Source organism: Montipora foliosa, chromosome 4 (genome assembly GCF_036669935.1).
Source record: "Montipora foliosa isolate CH-2021 chromosome 4, ASM3666993v2, whole genome shotgun sequence".
Lineage (NCBI taxonomy): Eukaryota > Metazoa > Cnidaria > Anthozoa > Scleractinia > Acroporidae > Montipora > Montipora foliosa.
Window position 1 is genome coordinate 16,046,815 of NC_090872.1, and position 16,614 is coordinate 16,063,428.

At 39.3% G+C, this 16,614-nt stretch overlaps 1 protein-coding gene across 5 annotated transcripts; it reads left to right on the forward strand.

Moving 5' to 3' along the window:
* The first annotated feature begins 3,828 nt into the window (after positions 1-3,828).
* On the forward strand, positions 3,829-14,187 carry LOC138000035 (uncharacterized). Of its 5 annotated transcripts, none has more exons than XM_068846160.1 (3): positions 3,829-3,925; positions 11,863-11,893; positions 13,275-14,186. In XM_068846160.1, exon 3 carries the CDS (start codon positions 13,276-13,278, stop codon positions 13,771-13,773), a length of 498 nt encoding a protein of 165 aa, XP_068702261.1. In that variant the 5' UTR covers positions 3,829-3,925; positions 11,863-11,893; position 13,275; the 3' UTR covers positions 13,774-14,186. The 5 variants fall into 5 exon arrangements, with proteins under 5 accessions (XP_068702261.1, XP_068702262.1, XP_068702266.1 ...); XM_068846161.1 differs by having other exon boundaries at positions 3,839-3,925; positions 11,761-11,893; XM_068846163.1 differs by lacking the exon at positions 3,829-3,925 and adding an exon at positions 4,267-4,526 and having other exon boundaries at positions 13,275-14,187.
* Positions 14,188-16,614: the final 2,427 nt, after the last annotated feature.

Here is a 16,614-nt window from a genome sequence, read left to right on the forward strand (position 1 = left end):
AAAGAGTATTACGGTATTTTCGAAAGTGGATTATTTCCCCATTCCCCTCATGCATATCAAATTTCCGCCCTAATTTCGACAGTCTCTGTCTCAAGCCACCCTCCTCTAATGGCAGTCGGTGGAGCATAGACCATTTGCAGCAGTTCGTCGCTGGATCTCATTTACACGATTTTTCAGCCGGTTTTTATCATCAATTTTCCAGAAATTAAAGATCTGCTTAAAGTGCCCATGTATATTTCCTTTTTTCAGATTTTGTAACTGTGTTTGCTTAACATCTGTTTGGCAAAATTTTGAGCTTTATTTTTATTCAAAGGGCCGTTTACTCTTAGTGTGAGTTTTGGATTTCACGGTCCGCCATTACTCACTGTTACGTTCTAAAGTAACCAGAAAGAGCTCCCGAGTACGATATAAGGCAACAAACAACAAAAGTCTGGCAACAAGCAGTTACCCCTTTTCACTATTATTTAATTTATTTAGTTTTACACTGTTGCATTTACTTAGGTTAAAGATAAGTTAAGCAGTTCGTAAAGCAGGCTTACTGTCTTTCATGGCCATTCAGGTATGACCAGGTATCGATTTTGATTAACTTCGAACTGCAAGTTCCACCGACTAGACACAACAATTCTTGACTTTCTTGATTCAGTGGATTCTTTCCACTCACTGGATTTTCTGTGTGGACAAACTTTTACGGAAGACTTCATAATGAACTCTGAACTCTTTATCTTCGTTCCTTTTCGGCCGTTGTCTCTTTCTTCTCTTTGTTTATGGCAAGGTCGAAGGTTATAGCTTCACCATAGTTATCGCAGTTGCTTCCTCACAGTATCGCATCCATAGCATAAGTTCAACCACAGCCAGCCACGAGGGTAAGTCCTTGGGCAAAAGAGTTTTCTCCATTACTTACAAGCCTGTTTTTATACTTTTACTCTAAGCATCTAGAAAGTTCTGTTGCTGTTTATAGTGTATTATACTATTTGTGGAAACGGCTGAGTCACATGAAAGAAATTTCTGGAAAATTACAGATTGTAAAGCAATTCTCGAAAAGTCTGGAATTGCATAACTTAAACTAAGAGTAATTCTGATCCTCATAGCATCACGTTCAAAACTGACCGATTGGACCTCCGATCGTTGGATCCAGGGAAACGTGACGTCAAAGGCTCACTAGCTTAAAATTTTCAGCGAATGAATGCAGCTTATTATATATGCAAAACTCGAGTTTATAGATGGTTTCAATCAAGTGATGAGACGGCCATGTTGGTCAACAAAAGAATAGCAAATTTAGGCTTATCATAGAGTCAAATTCCCAAAAGACTTTTTTCTCTATTGTTTTGTGCACCAACGTGGCCGCTGTGACGTCAGGTGAAAACATTTATAAGTCTGAAAGCCCAAAACTCCCGTGCTGCATATTAATTGTGCAGCGTACGTACGCAATGCTTACGCAATGCATTCTTAATCTAGTGAGCCTTTGACTTAAACTTAAGGAGGCTTGAAATAGTTTCTCCTTTTTTGAAACAAATAAATATAGTTATTCTGTCCTTAGATACAGTCAGGGTAATCATATCAAGACGAAATTTGGCTAAGGTATTAAGTACGTATCGCAGATTTCTCACATTTTATTTTCCTCCAAAAGGACGTTACCATGGCAACGATATTAGGCATTTCTTTGAGCCTTAAAATCAACAAATGTTGTTTTTTTTTTTGAAGAAACGAGACGGTGAGATTTTCCCATTCAGCGTTACCAGATAATGTTAGAGATACTCTCTAAAATATTTAAAATTCAACAAAGTCTCTAGGCCAGTTTTTCTTAAAGTTGCAAAATCAGGAACAACTAGGGGGTTACAAGGTCAGCATTTACGCATCCGTCACCCAAGCCCGCGCACTAGTGGAGCTACAGGCCATCACTACTACTACTACTACTGCTACTACTACTACTACTACTACTACTACTACTACTACTACTACTACTACCACTACCACTACCACTACCACTACCACTACCACTACCACTACCACTACCACTACCACTACCACTACCACTACCACTACCACTACCACTACTACTGCTACTACTGCTGCTACTACTGCTACTACTGCTACTACTGCTACTACTACTACACACAAACGGTTTAATAGTCACTTAAATCCGTATGTGATGGTACTCGCAGCAGGGGAACAGTAGCAGTAGTAGCCGTGAGTAGTAGTAGTAGTAGTAGTAGTAGTAGTATTTTCGTGGTTTTCGTGAATAGGAGATGTCTATTTATGTTCAATATACATAGGAATTGGGTGAGCGAAATTAGCGGTATTTTGTTTATTTGTGGTGACCCTTTTTAATCATGAGCTGACGCGAGCAGCTTACGAATGTCGGACCACTAAATAGGAAAACTTCCAGTTCTAATAACAGATGTCTTTTTGAAATCAAGGCTTAAACCTTTGGTCGCTAAGTATTTAGTTAACATAGTTTTGAAATCCAAAGAAAAATAAGAATTTATTTTTTGGACACATGCGCACTTTTAAGTATACTGCCATCTGATTTTATGTTGCAACAGGGGAAAGAAATATTACCGATTTGTTTGTGGAAAAACCTCGAGTTATACTTAATTTGAGGATTTTTCTAACCCTAACTTTTGAAACAGACGTAACATCTCTCCCTTGAGGTTTGAAATTTCCATCCTTGCTTATTTATTTTTAAAAAACAGTATAAGAATATTTGTCTTTTTTGTGGCGCTTTGGAATGGAAATTGGAAATTTAATCGGAGAGTAAAAGGTAGAGGAGAATTTTCAAGTTTTCAAATTGTCATAAAATCTTCAGCTCATGGGGTATTTCTATGAAATTTTGCATTCTGGCTAATTGCAGCTTTCCATGATCAGTTTGTTTCAATTCATACATTCTTTCTCTCCAATCAAGATCCTGTTTGACTTTCTGGTTTTCGCATAAGAGAGAAGGCAGGGTCAGAATGCATGTCTAGGCCACTACCACAAAATAACGTAATACTCTTTGTTTGCCTCCAAACTTTTGCATAAGCATTGTTTTTATTTTTTCTTGGGACCATTGTTAAGTCCCAAAAGAAATTGGAAACAGTGCTCAGCTTATGCAAAAGTTTGGAGGGCACACAAAGAATATTATGGTATTTTTTACCTGCTACAGGAGCCCATGAGTAGGAGCTTGCCTCTCCCATGTAAGCCCTATGAGTCAACCTTTGCGCGTATCTTTCTATTTTTAGATCGCCACCGCATGCACTGTTTAGAATGGCCAAGATTTCAGAATAAAGTTATTGTAAAATAAAGACAAAATAGCTAGCAAAAACAATGTATGCAAATTGTCCTAATTGATGTAAATGGGAGTCTCCTGCTCAAGGGTTAGTTCTAAACATAGAAAGATGAGCGCAAAGGCCCTCATAGTCAGGGCGGGTTATACCACTACTACGAAAAGCGCCGACAGTTTCACAGCAGGGGCCCGTTTCTCGAAAGTTCCGAAAACGTTTCGGGCCCGAAAAGCCATTTGTGGAAACTGCCAACTGCGAAAATGGCCGTTAAAATTTCGGGACTTTCGAGAAACGGGCCCCTGGGGCCCGTTTCTCGAAAGTCCCGAAAACCTTTTCGGGCCCGAAAAGCCATTTGAGAAACTGCCAACCGCTTATTTTGGAAGGCCGATCTTTTAACATGTCTTCAAGGTAACAAAAAGCAAACTGCCTGTGAAGTTTGACGACTTAAATCATCTCCGTTCTTGAGATAAAAAGGGAATTGTGACACCCGAAAATGGCCTGTAAAGTTTCGGGACTTTTGAGAAACGGGCCCCAGGTTACATTCAAAACACATGTTCCCGTTCCCAGGCTCCCTGATCATCGAAAAAGCTCGGTGGATGATTCCTTTGGATATTATCGAAAATATATACGCGTTTAAATCGTATATTCATCTCTTGATTCATAAGGTAAGGAAATCAGGTAACTTGTGGTAAGTTTGTTGTGGTATCTTTTGAGGCAGTGTTTGATTTCACAGGCTTTGCAAGCTTCGATAGTTATAAATTTGGTTCGCAATTATTGTGGTGTATGGAAAAAGTTGCAACACGTTGTTCCATCGTTTGTTTGACAAGTAAGGACAGTAAAGAATCCTCGCCTGTGATCTGTTCTGTTATTAAGCTTGCAGGGAAGCGGATAGAGCACGAAAGAAGTGTAGAGGAAACACGAGACGTACACTGTAGTGTAAAGGTTAGGGGTAATCCCAGAAACTCTTTTTAATAAAACAATTTCTACAATAGCCATTTTTCTCCAAATTTGTTCTGCTGCACCTTTGAACTCATATCTTTTTTTTTAGAAAATAAAACCCAAAATTGCATATCATGAATACTTTTCATCGTTGTGAACTTACTTACAAACCTTTGAATTTCTCTCCATGTTGCCCTGATTACCCATGATGCACTGAAGAGCGTGAACTTGTCTATTAGATAGATTTGCATGGAGGACTGTGCTTTGCAATGGTGCGAAGGCCTGTGGAAGTTAAAGGCATTAGGCAATGAGCAAGATGACAGGCTGGTGAGGCATTAAAACTAACTCGACCTTCTGGGTAGTTGTTTGTGCAGAAATCATATGAACTGCCATGCTCGTGTCAAGTGGCAGTGGTGATGATGATGATGATGATGAGTGCTCTAACCGCTTCCTAAGTGCTTTACAATAGAACAGATCATTGGCGAGGCTTCTTTATCTGTTTCTTTCTTAATTTCCTCACATATTAAGCTAAAATTTTATTTATTTATTTATTTATTTATTTATTTATAACTACTCCTATGAGTGGCATCAGCCTTGGATCTGTACTCTCACAATGTGGTTGAAAACATTTTATTGGTTTAACATGGTTAAACATGACCAAAGCTGTCAAAATGTCAAACTATCAAGGTTCACAAACTGAAAGCAGGTTAGATACTGAACAAGCTAATAGACGAGTCCAAGTAGTTCTTCAGTTACTATCAAACGCAAATTTTTGTCCAGTAAGGGGCCGATTACATGAGCCGGGTAATAGCAAACTTGATTTTTGGTGTTTTTCTCGGACGTGCCGAGATCTCGGCTAAACGAGCCAGCCCGGCTCATGTAGTTGGCCCCTAAAATCCTGCTTCTGTGTTCATTGTGTTGTGTGAATAAACCACAGTGGAATTTATGGGAAGAAGATCCCTAGAACAGATCACAGGCAAGGCTTTAGTATTTATTTTAAAACAAAGATTTTTTAAATTTTATCACGCATTTGGCTCAGTAATTGTTTCATAAAACTTTATTTTCCAAATCCTATTCATCTGTACTCTTGTAAAGCACACTGTTGTAAGAAATCAGAGTGCATGTTGCATCGAAACTTTATTACAAAGTAATAATAATAATAACAACAACAACAACAACAATGATAATAATAATAATAATAATAATAATAATAATAATAATCACATTTTTATTACACATGACATGAGAATTTTATTCCATAAAGCTCATTTTTACAAATCTATACGCTTTATTTTCACATGTGGAAAAGGCTTATAAACCAATCAGAATGGTGGACAGCTATTTCACATGTGGAAGTATAACCAATCAACGATAGCGTAATGGCGTTTCCATGCCAATCACTCTTGCATCTCGTGCATCTCGTGCAAATCGTACTTTGTTATTGAATTAAATTAAATTTGCGTTTGGTTCTACTGTTAGTGGGTTTTTGTTTCTAATTTGCGTTCAGAAAACTATTTTAATGAAAATTCTCGTTTTTCGCTCGTTCGGGTTTTTGACACAAACAACTCGTGAATAAAACCCCGTACGCCGACTTTCTATGACGTAAACTATATATACTGTGCTGCTTCTACTTGGTATCCAGCAGCACTTTACAATCATTTATAATCCTCTTACCCCTACTCCCACCTCTCCATCCAGGTGCAGCTAAGAAAAATCGAATGACCCAATGTCATGGTATCGATGTACGTTTCTATGCTTGTTCAGTTATTATGGTAGCTTACACTTTCAGTGAGCTATTAATTGGTCTAATTTAAATCAGTCAGTACATGTAGTTGACTCATCAAAAATTCAGGGATACCAGGAGCAAAGCATTGTAGTCTATCTTGGTCTGCTGATTGAGGCTTTGTGTTCAAAACGTCTGACAACTGTCATGATTTACAGATTTGGAGACTGAGGTGGACTGACATGCTTTGAATTCCAATGATGGTCTGGTTTGAGAAATATGCATTTTGAATTTCACTTAAATCAGTTGCTTTTATTTTTATATTGTAATTGTTATTGCTGTGGAGTGAGCAAAGTGGAAAATTATTATTGACCTCTCAATCACAAATGTTTTGAAATTCTACTTGTGCCTCTGCTTTCAGTTCGTACATGTATCCATCCCTGTCCAACTCAACCTATCACGACAAGTTCGGTGATCACATTTAACGTATCTTTATCAAAACTAGTGATGTGTTCATGCAGTGTTAATATTATTAACTGGATGTGAGGAAAATTGCTGAGCACTATCAGCACAAATAGCAAGTCGACATTTAGCTCAGACAAAATCTCCCAATCACCTTTTACCACCGCGCACCGGTGGCTCAGTTCGTTGAGCACCGGGCTGTCACGCGGGAGGTCGTGAGTTCAACTCCGGCCGGACCAACACTCAGGGTCTTTAAATAACTGAGGAGAAAGTGCTGCCTTTGTAATTACATCTGCAAATGGTTAGACTCTGTAGTCTTCTCGGATAAGGACGATAAGCCGGAGGTCCCGTCTCACAACCCTTAAATGTTCATAATCCTGTGGGACGTAAAAGAACCCGCACACTTGTCGCAAAGAGTAGGGCATGTAGTTCCCGGTGTTGTGGTCTGTCTTCTGTGGTGTATCATGGTTGGGAGGGTTAATGCTCGGAGATATTAGCTACACCAAGCTACTCTAAAAATCCAAGGGTAAATAAAGATATATGATATGATATGATAAGCCGAAAGATGTGTGACGTGTTATTCATCGAATTTTGAAGCCGAACCAACAACCTGTGCATATGACCCAGAGAAACTGAATGCTCTCTTTGCCTCTACTGCAGAACGGACTCTTGCGTCTCAGGCCGATCCCATCTCCTCAACTGAATTCTGCAGTTCGTCGAAAATCGGCCTGAGTCAAATTCGTCTCTGTTCGAACTACAGACAGTCATGATTACAACTAATAAAATCACTACGAAGTGATTCCTCTACAGGCCCTGTCCAAATCCCGGTTAAATTTGTGAAGCTGGTCGCTGAAAGAATTGCTGATCCATTAACAGAAATAATAAATAACTGCATAAGGAAATCGTATTTTCCATTGATCTGGAAAAAAGCGTGGATCAGCCCTATCCCAAAAATAGATTACCCTACAAGAGAAGAATATTTCCAGCCTATGTCTGTTCTCCCCACGTTATCAAAAGTTTTTGAAAAACTAGTTGCAAAGCAGATGACTACCTTACCTTTTGTGAATTGAATTCAGCCCTTAAGGACACTGTGTCTGGAAATTCGTGATGATTTAATCCCTGCTATGAAGAAAGGGGAAGTAATTTTCATGATTATGGCTAATTTCTCAAAGGTCTTCAACATAGTCCAGTAAAAGGCCTTGATTACTAAACTACGGTATATTGGTTTTTCTAAATCCTTTTTGTTCTGGCTAACCAGCTACTTGACAGATCGTTCACACTTTGTTCAAATTGATGACAAAACATCTTGCCCCCTCACCGTCCAGTTCGTTGTTCCCCAGGGATCAATACTGGGACCCATGTTGTTCAACCTTAATGTATCAGACCTACAGGATAGCCTCCCAGCTAGTGTTTATACCTATCAGTATGCCGATGATACAACTATTTACGCCAGCTGTCGGTTCCTGGTGACCTCTCCCAACAAACTGAAGATCTGAATCGTGTTCTCAATGTCCTTAGCTCCTGATCAGTCGACTCTCATTTAGCGCTTAACCCCACTAAGACAAAGGCTGTGGTCATTTGCACCAGTCAGATGTCTCGAGTTCACTCACTTGGACAATTCAAGCCCTCCTTACAGATATCAGATAGACCACTTGAGCGTGTTAATCTAACCAAGCTACTAGGGGTCCATCTCGAGCATCTACACTGGGATAAACGTGTTAAACAGCTCTCAAAGTCGTGTTACAGTGTACTCGGCATTTTACGGAAAATTAAGAACTTTACAGATTTTAAGCTCAGAAAATACCGTGTCAAATCGTTAGTTTTATGTAAAATGGACTACTGTGACTCTTTTTTCTATCCGCTCCCTGATTTCCTCTTGAGGAGACTTCATCGCGTACAATTTGCTGCCGCTAGTTATGTCTCTGGACGTTATGTCAAGAATAGGTTGGCTGCCAATGAAGGAAAGAAGAGATTTTTATTGACTTAAACTTGTATTTAAGGCTTCACACTTTGATTCTAGGCCACCTTTTCTCAAGATTAATGAGGTTCTTTCTACACGTCTCCTGCGTTCAAATTCTGCTAAACGTTTAATTATTCCGCTTGGGAGAGGCGCCCAGCTCTTGAACGGTTTGTTTGTTTGTTTTTGTTTGTTTTATCTTTATTTAATGAGGGAGACGTAATAACCTGTTACAGTTTTCTAACCTCCGGCCTCTGGGAGCATTTTACCCTCCCAACCATGATACACCACAGAAGACAGACCACAACACCGGGAACTACATGCTCTACTCTTTGCGACAAGTGTGCGGGTTCTTTTACGTCCCACAGGATTATGAACATTGAAGGGTTGTGAGACGGGACCTCCGGCTTATCGTCCTTATCCGAGAAGACTAGAGAGTCTAACCATTTGCAGATGTAATTACAAAGGCAGCCCTTTCTCCTCGGTTATTTGAAGACCCTGAGTGTTGGTCCGGCCGGAGTTGAACTCACGACCTCCCGCGTGACAGCCCGGTGCTCAACTAACTGAGCAACCGGTGCGCGGTACAATTACTTAATTGCATGGTTATCTTTTCATCAACCATGCATTGTACACGATATACACTAGGCACTTAATGCATTATAACTTTTATATATTTCTATAATAGTGAATATTAATGTTTTAATTTTATATTTAACGAGATCCTTTGTATCGCAGTGAGTACAACGATTAGATGAAGAGCCGCTACGTGGATGCGCTGACATTAAACCATTATTATTATTATTATTATTATTTGCAGTTTACTGAAACATCTGTTTGCAAACCTATTACAAAATTTGGGCGCCTAAAAAGCGTAAACAATTGCTGTTAATCCCTAAAAAAAATTATAATCCTCTATCGATATTATATATCCTACAAAATAACTAAAATAGTATATCCTAAGTATCTACATGTAAATGTAAAAATCCTAACCATTGGTCTGTGTATCTGAAAATCTTAAATCTTCTTTCTCATATATCGTTCTAAAAATCAAAAAAATAAAAAAAAACCCAAACAAAAAAAATGCTAATGAAATTGTTCAGTGTTCAAGAATTTTAAAGTTCCTAGCAATGTTCAGAGTGCATGATAGCATTGCCTTCTGCATCTGCTTCAGGACCAAGTCACACCTGTCTCCTACCAAGCACTTGTTTGACTTCCTCACATCTTTGAATAACCACCCAGTACATCCATGAGGATGTTATGCTAAGAAACTTTACATCCTGGATATTGCTTGAGTTCCCATCTGAGGGGACCATACTTCCTCATTTTCTCCTCCGTCTTCATCTGTCGATTTTCCATCCACGGGCAGCTCATCTCGATCACGACTTCTTTCTTTACTTTATCAATGACTTGCGCGTCGATGCGATTTGCTCGGACTTCTACTTGCTCGGCAAACAAAGGTACATCCCACAAAGCTTTGAGTTCTTCGTTCTCGTAGACTGGCTTTGGACGCATACTCCTCTCTTGGTGGTAGGTTGTATTTGGTTAGAATCTCGAAGAAGAGGATTCTAGGGACGCTGTTGTGTCTTTCTAGGTATTTGGTTTGAGCGATAGCACTGCGCCCCGCCAACACGTGCGAGACACTCTCTTGGCCCTTGCCACACATACGACAAGTGTAATCTTGATGATTAGTTGTTTTGATCTTCTTCCCAAGGTACAACTTTGTGGGTAAAAGCTGTTGGTACATGTTTTGAACGCCAGTTATCATATGTGTCGGTGCAGTTCTCCATTTGTTCATCCACTTAAAACACTTTTTGTCTAGGTCTCCATCCTTCCACCTGCTTGCTAGTAGCTTTTCCTCCCACTTTTGGTCTTCTACATCTGACTTTAATTTGTTAACCATTGATTTCTTCAAGGCTTCTTTGACCTGCTTCCTCGGGATTTCATCCCCTCCTACTTTAGAGCACGATGACTGAGGATACGTTAGTTTCAATTCAAGATCAAGTTCTCGAGCAAACGTAACAGCATCTTTAGCAAAGGACTGACGCCCTGGCTCACTTGCGTTCTTGTCGAACATGTGGACGATTCCTATCGTTGGATCGGGGTTTTCATATATCTTTAATGTTGCTTTGCTCTTAGTCAGTTTGTATTCCTGTTTAACTGACCTTAAGCCTCTTCCACCAATGCTCCTTGGCAAGTAAAGGGTTGCATTTGAACTTGTTGGACTTGTTCGGTGTCGCCCATTATTATTATTATTATTATTATTATTATTATTATTATTATTATTATTATTATTAACTCTCTCTAAGACGGACACCATCGGGACCGGCCTCAGCTGTCCGTCTTAGAGAGGTGTCCGGCTTATAGAGAGTCGACGTAACATGGCCGCAGGAATTTTGAGATAGTAATGCTGAACCTGTGCACAGTGAATACGCGTCTGTTTAAGGTTTGTTTTAAGTTATTTACTTGAACGAAACCTACCTGTTTTAGATTACAATACAATTCGGTTGTCACCTCCAAGTTATTTTTTGAATGGGACAGTGACTGATTTAATTTTAACTTGTACTGTATGTATTCCGGCGACAAGATAAGAGCTGTCAATTAAGCGTCTGGTGTTAAAAAGAGTCACGTACAAGAATTTTTCTTCCCTAAATCGTAATTTGCGGTCATATTCAGCCACTCACAAGTGTCCGTTTACGATTTCAAAGTGTCCGTTGTCCGTCTTCGAGCTCTTCGTTACTTGTACAGTGACGAGTCTTCACAAACTAGCACTCTTTGTGATCGTATTGGTTACAGCCTTGTGAAGCGACGTATCCAGAGCTTGTTAATTATTGTATTTAAGACAATTAACAATATCCACCTGAATATCTGAGAGACCTATTTAGGTTAAGAGACAACATCAAAAATCTGAGAGGGGTTAACAAGCTGCAAGTACCGAAACCTAATACGACTCGTTATGGCAAGAACTCAGTTAAGTACTTGGCGGCTGTTACTTGGAACAAGATTTCTGATACCTTAAGATCCCTAAGCACATTGTCAGCCTTTAAAAAAGCAGTCAGACAGCTAAGGTTTTAGCTAATTCTATATAATAGCTATGTTCTTTTGAGTAATTGGGCCTTTTATTGTATATAGCTATGTCATGTAATTTTTAGGATTTCCGTTTCTTTATTTCTCTCGGCTTATTAGCACACTTTTTTTGCTAGAGGTCTAATCAACCTCATCAATCCGGAGATTAAATAAAGCTTCATTCATTCATTCTTAAGGAGGTGTCCGTCTGATAGAGAGTGTGGTTATAGTAAAGTGACTAAGAAACGGCCGGGACCATCACCAGGTGACCGTCTTATAGAGGTGTCCGTTTAGAGAGAGTTGACTGTATTATTATTATTATTATGGTGGCCATCTTGGATTCTGTTTTTCTGCAGGATATATTATGGGATAACCATGGAGCATTTTGTTGTAAGCATATTGGCTTTTGGTTTGATACAAGTTTGAAACCAATTGGATATTTAAATGCTTCATTTCAGATTCGTGTGGTTTGGAAAAGTGAACTAAAAGGTAAGTTATGAAAGAGACAAATTATCCTCACATTTATCTGGACAATTTAAGCATTATTGTTTCTTATCAACACCTAAAAAATTCGTGTTTCTACAACGGAATTCAAACCCATGACCCTCTGCGATGTGGGTGCTGAGCTATGAAGCCATACAGACCTGCTTTCAACTCTTAGGCTTCATGGCTCAGTTGGTAAAGCTTTGCACTGGCATCACATAGGTCATGGGTTCGAATCCTGATGGAGCCACCTGAATTTTTCAGTTGTCTGTAAGAGAAAATTGCTTAAATTGTCCAGATAAGTGCAAGGATCACCTGTATCATTCGCCTACCCGCTCTTCAAATATACATTTATTTCATTCATCAGTCCTCTCACAGGAACACATATGCTCAACAATTAAACTGATCTGCTCCCAACTGCGTGGCTTTATTGCTCAGTTGGTAGAGCATTGCATCAGCATCGCAGAGAGCATTTGTTTGAATCTCGTTGAAGACACCTGAATTTTTCAGGTGTCTATGAGAGACACTTGCTTCAATTGTAAGGGGTTTCATTAGACGCCGGTCACCGGCGGTATGCCGCCATCTATGTTGTCAGGAGTTTTCCTCTCACGTCCGTCTTCTCTGCCTTGATTTTCACTCAAACTCTTGTAAAAGACATGAGTGACCACTGCTTACCTTGATTGGCCCAGGCATCTACATGTACTTCAAAAGTTGTTGAAACTCCTGCAATTTGTCCGGATAGGTGCAAGGGTCATTTCCCTCTCTCGTTTTTAGCCTGCACTTCAAACATATGCATATCTCTTTCTACCTATTTTATCCTGAGGACGTGCATGTATTTGCTCACTGGGCATCCCAAAATATATCTCCTAGAACAATAAAATCTAAATGGCCATCATATCAGGAAAAAGTCCAGCGAATCAGACAAAAATAAATAGAACTGCTTGCTCTGTTCTTTATCCGCAGTGACTTCGTCTTTTAGGGTTTACCTCGTTGTAAAAAAATGTGAAACGTTTTGTTTGTTTTGTTAGCTCGTGGTAGGGTTAGGTTATTGTTTGATGTTTTTTTTCTCTGTTGTTTTCCTTTGTGTTGCGTCATCCGTGAGTTCCACAGGTTTTTACACCGAGAATGAGCCGTTTTTTATTGTCTCGCCATGTTTAAAGCAAGTGCTTTGAGATCATGCCTACAGTTTATTTTGCTTGTGCAAGACGAATAGAAAGTTTGATCATTTGCAGAAGAAACAGCAGAAGATGCACATTCTCCTCGAGTCTTTCAAGACCACGGGGCTTGGTTCTGTCAGCAACCTCCTTCACGAGCACTTTTGCAACTAAGCAATCTTTTCTGTTGTCACTCTTTAATTGATAGCGACTTCTTGTTATTTTTCTCTCAGGATGCACTCAAATAGGATAGATGTTGTTGAAGTTAGTAAGGGATTCCTGTCCTGCCAAGCCATGGATGATATTTTGTCAGGCTCATTCCTTACTGACCTCTGGGGACCTGTCTTGCATTATCCGCATATGTACACCGTGCAAGTTGACATAAATAAACATGTTGAGCCTCGGGGTCCACTGAAAAGGTTCAATCATTCCTGTGAGCCTAATGCAAGATTTATTTATGAGTGTCGCAACGTTGAACATTCAGACCTGGATATCAATGATGGCGTGTTCTGGCATGTGATAGCTCTACGTGATATAAAAAAGGGAGAAGATGTTACTCTTGATTACACTACAACTGAATATGACATGGCGCAAGGTTTTCAGTGTAAGTGCAAAGCAAAGAATTGTTTGGGTGAAGTCAAAGGCTTCAAGTATTTGTCATCAGTTCAGCAAAGAGAGAGAATAAATAACGCATCACCTGCTACTTTGAAATGTTGGAACAAAAGACTGTAAATGCACCTGAAGGCAGCACAGAACTGTTACTATTGAAAAACAGTCATTTGGAAAAATATTTATTTCAACTATGTATTTGATATTGATATTTATTCCTGTCAGCTGCTTAAGATTTCTTATTTGATAGGAAATGACGAAGAAGTGAAGAAACTCAGTTGTATTAAGTTGGTATCATTGGCTTCTCATTAAAACTCATTTCCTCCACGTGCGTGACCATGGGCGTAATTACACCCTTGGAGGTGGAAAACCTTAAATAACAATGACCACAACCAGGTTTTCTGAGCCCGCGAAACTGAGCACCCCCAGCAAACCATTGTTTTAACGAAACCCGCTGGTCAGCAATCTCGTTCGGGTCATTGCTGTCTAAGATCTTCCATGGGAGGTAAACGTCAGCATTTGAGGGCCACTGGTTCGTCAGCGTAAGCTGTTATGTGTACAATTATATGTGTACAGTCTGTTATGTGTATTATTATTATTATTATTATTATTATGAAAAAAGTGCGTTACATTCGGTTAATGGAACCATGCGCACTTTTTCTGTCACAGACCTGCAGCCTTTGTCTACAAGAGGTACATAATACTAGTTGCATTGCATTTGGCGGTTTCCCTTTCAAATGGAAAGTGGTCGTTATGTTCCATCAAAGCAACGCTAAGAAATTTGTTTTGTTTTCCTGCTTTTTTCTGGTTACCGCCTACACAAAAAGCCATTAAAGCGCCTCGTGGACGTGATTTATTGCTGCGGAGTGAGCGAAGCGAGCGAGCAGCAGTATAATCTGGATTTGAGGGAAAGTATGTAAAGGCCCGTTTATACGGTTTCAACAATTGACCAACATTCGTTCAACAAAAGTTGAACGGATGTTGGTCAAATGTTGGACGCAAAAATAAAGTTGTGCAATGGACTTTCAAACGGTTCCAACATTGATTGCGAGGAACTAAGAACTAGAAACCAAACTCTCTCATCCAGATACACTACGCCATATTGACTTTTGCGGCCTGATGTGAGCATGCGTTAGTTCTACAATTGTTGAACAGAGTGTTCAAACAGCTTCAACACCATTGAAACATTTTCGACAACAAAGGAAAAGTTGAATCGATGTTGAATGAAAGTTTAAAAAACCGATTAAACTTGATTCAACACACTTTCAACGAACTTTAAACATCTTTTTACGCACGCTTTCAGCAATGTTGGGTGACCTGTTCAAACGCACCGAACATTTGGTTCAACAAAGTGTTAATGCATATTGAAGCAAATGTTGAAACCGTTTACAGTCGAGCTATGGCATGCGTGACCAGTATTCACGAGACTGAAATGAACATCCGAATTCCTCTTTGTCCGAGATTTGAATGGAATCTTCAAGATTTGGCATGAAAAATGCACAGTAGTTGAACAATAATTCATCAAACGCTTGAAATAGTTTTCACTTTTCAAACACCGTTTATTTCATAGTAAAACTGTAATCAGAGCTACGGCTTAAAGCACCCTCATGGCAAGCTTGTTTCGATTGTATGAATCGCATTCTCCAAGTTTGAGTAACGAAAATGTAATCACAGAGGCGTAACTGCGTCAAACGATGAAATACGAAGCTCAATTGAGTCCGATGTCAGAATTGTTTATCAGTGCCAAACCAAGTCGGAATGTGCGTTTCATTTCTCCGTTTCCGTGTCGGGAAAGTCTTTCCTGTCACTCCCGTACTAAGTGGTGTATTTGTGCATAGAATATTTATTTAACCTGCTATGGCGTTGGCATTGGTGGATCTTTAAACAAAAATATACCTTTATGGAGCTCAAGAATGTAACGTCAATTGGATAAACGACAGGCGGTGCAAAATAAGTATCTGGAAAGGGTTTGATCTTAAAATTTTATTTTGTTGCGTATGGTAATTTGACACGATTGGGTTTCTTGTCTTTACGCGCGCAATGAGATGGGATGAATTTTTTGCCTCTAATACCAAATATATTGTTTGGTTCAATACATTTTTCGCTGGAAAAGGTGGCCTTTGCTTTTATGAATTCATCATGTTGTGTAATACGTTATTCGAGCTTAACAAATTTGCATACGTCCGTTGAAATGTGATACGCGAGGAGACAGGAATTTCTTCTCTCTGACAAATGATTAATAGGTAGTCAAGATTTTATCCTCAGAAAAATATCTGTTTTGTCATTATAGTGTAAATTGGAGTTTATTTGGGAGGCCAACAACATTTCTTTAACTTCCTGGTTAATCCAATTTATTGCTACGACTTACAGTGCAAAATTGTGTACATTACATCATTTGCGTGACATAGCTCCTTTATCACGAAGATTTTTCAACAATATATCGCTTTACTCAAACCAAGAAACATTCAGACTGATAGTAAAAAACTTCATGTTTATTAACCATTTCTTTTGCTTTTGTGCTTGTCAGCATTGTGATTTGCGAGAATTCGCAAGTCGGTTTTTGCATGTCATAGATATTTAGATTTTCAATTGCATGGCTGCTCACCCTGCGAGCAGAGCCTATTTTTATCTGTACCGTAAGAAAAGGCTCTGCTTGCAGGGTGATGGCTGCTCAACCTCATGATTGTGTAAATAGTTCACCTTGAAGTCAAAATAGATACGTTTCTCAGGAACCCGACAAAGAAGGCTTCCAGACCCAACAGATAAAATGTGAATATTCAGTTAAATATTGCAACAAAATTAAAAAACCAAAGACGAACGTTTCTTGGCTAAAAAGTACGTTGTTTTACTCTAAAAACGACGAACGATTAACATTCTTTCCCGGAGTTCATTCAGTTGACACAAGGTGATCCCGTGCACCTTTATGGTTGCCTAGCACGTGATCAATTTCTTCCTTTTGACAGA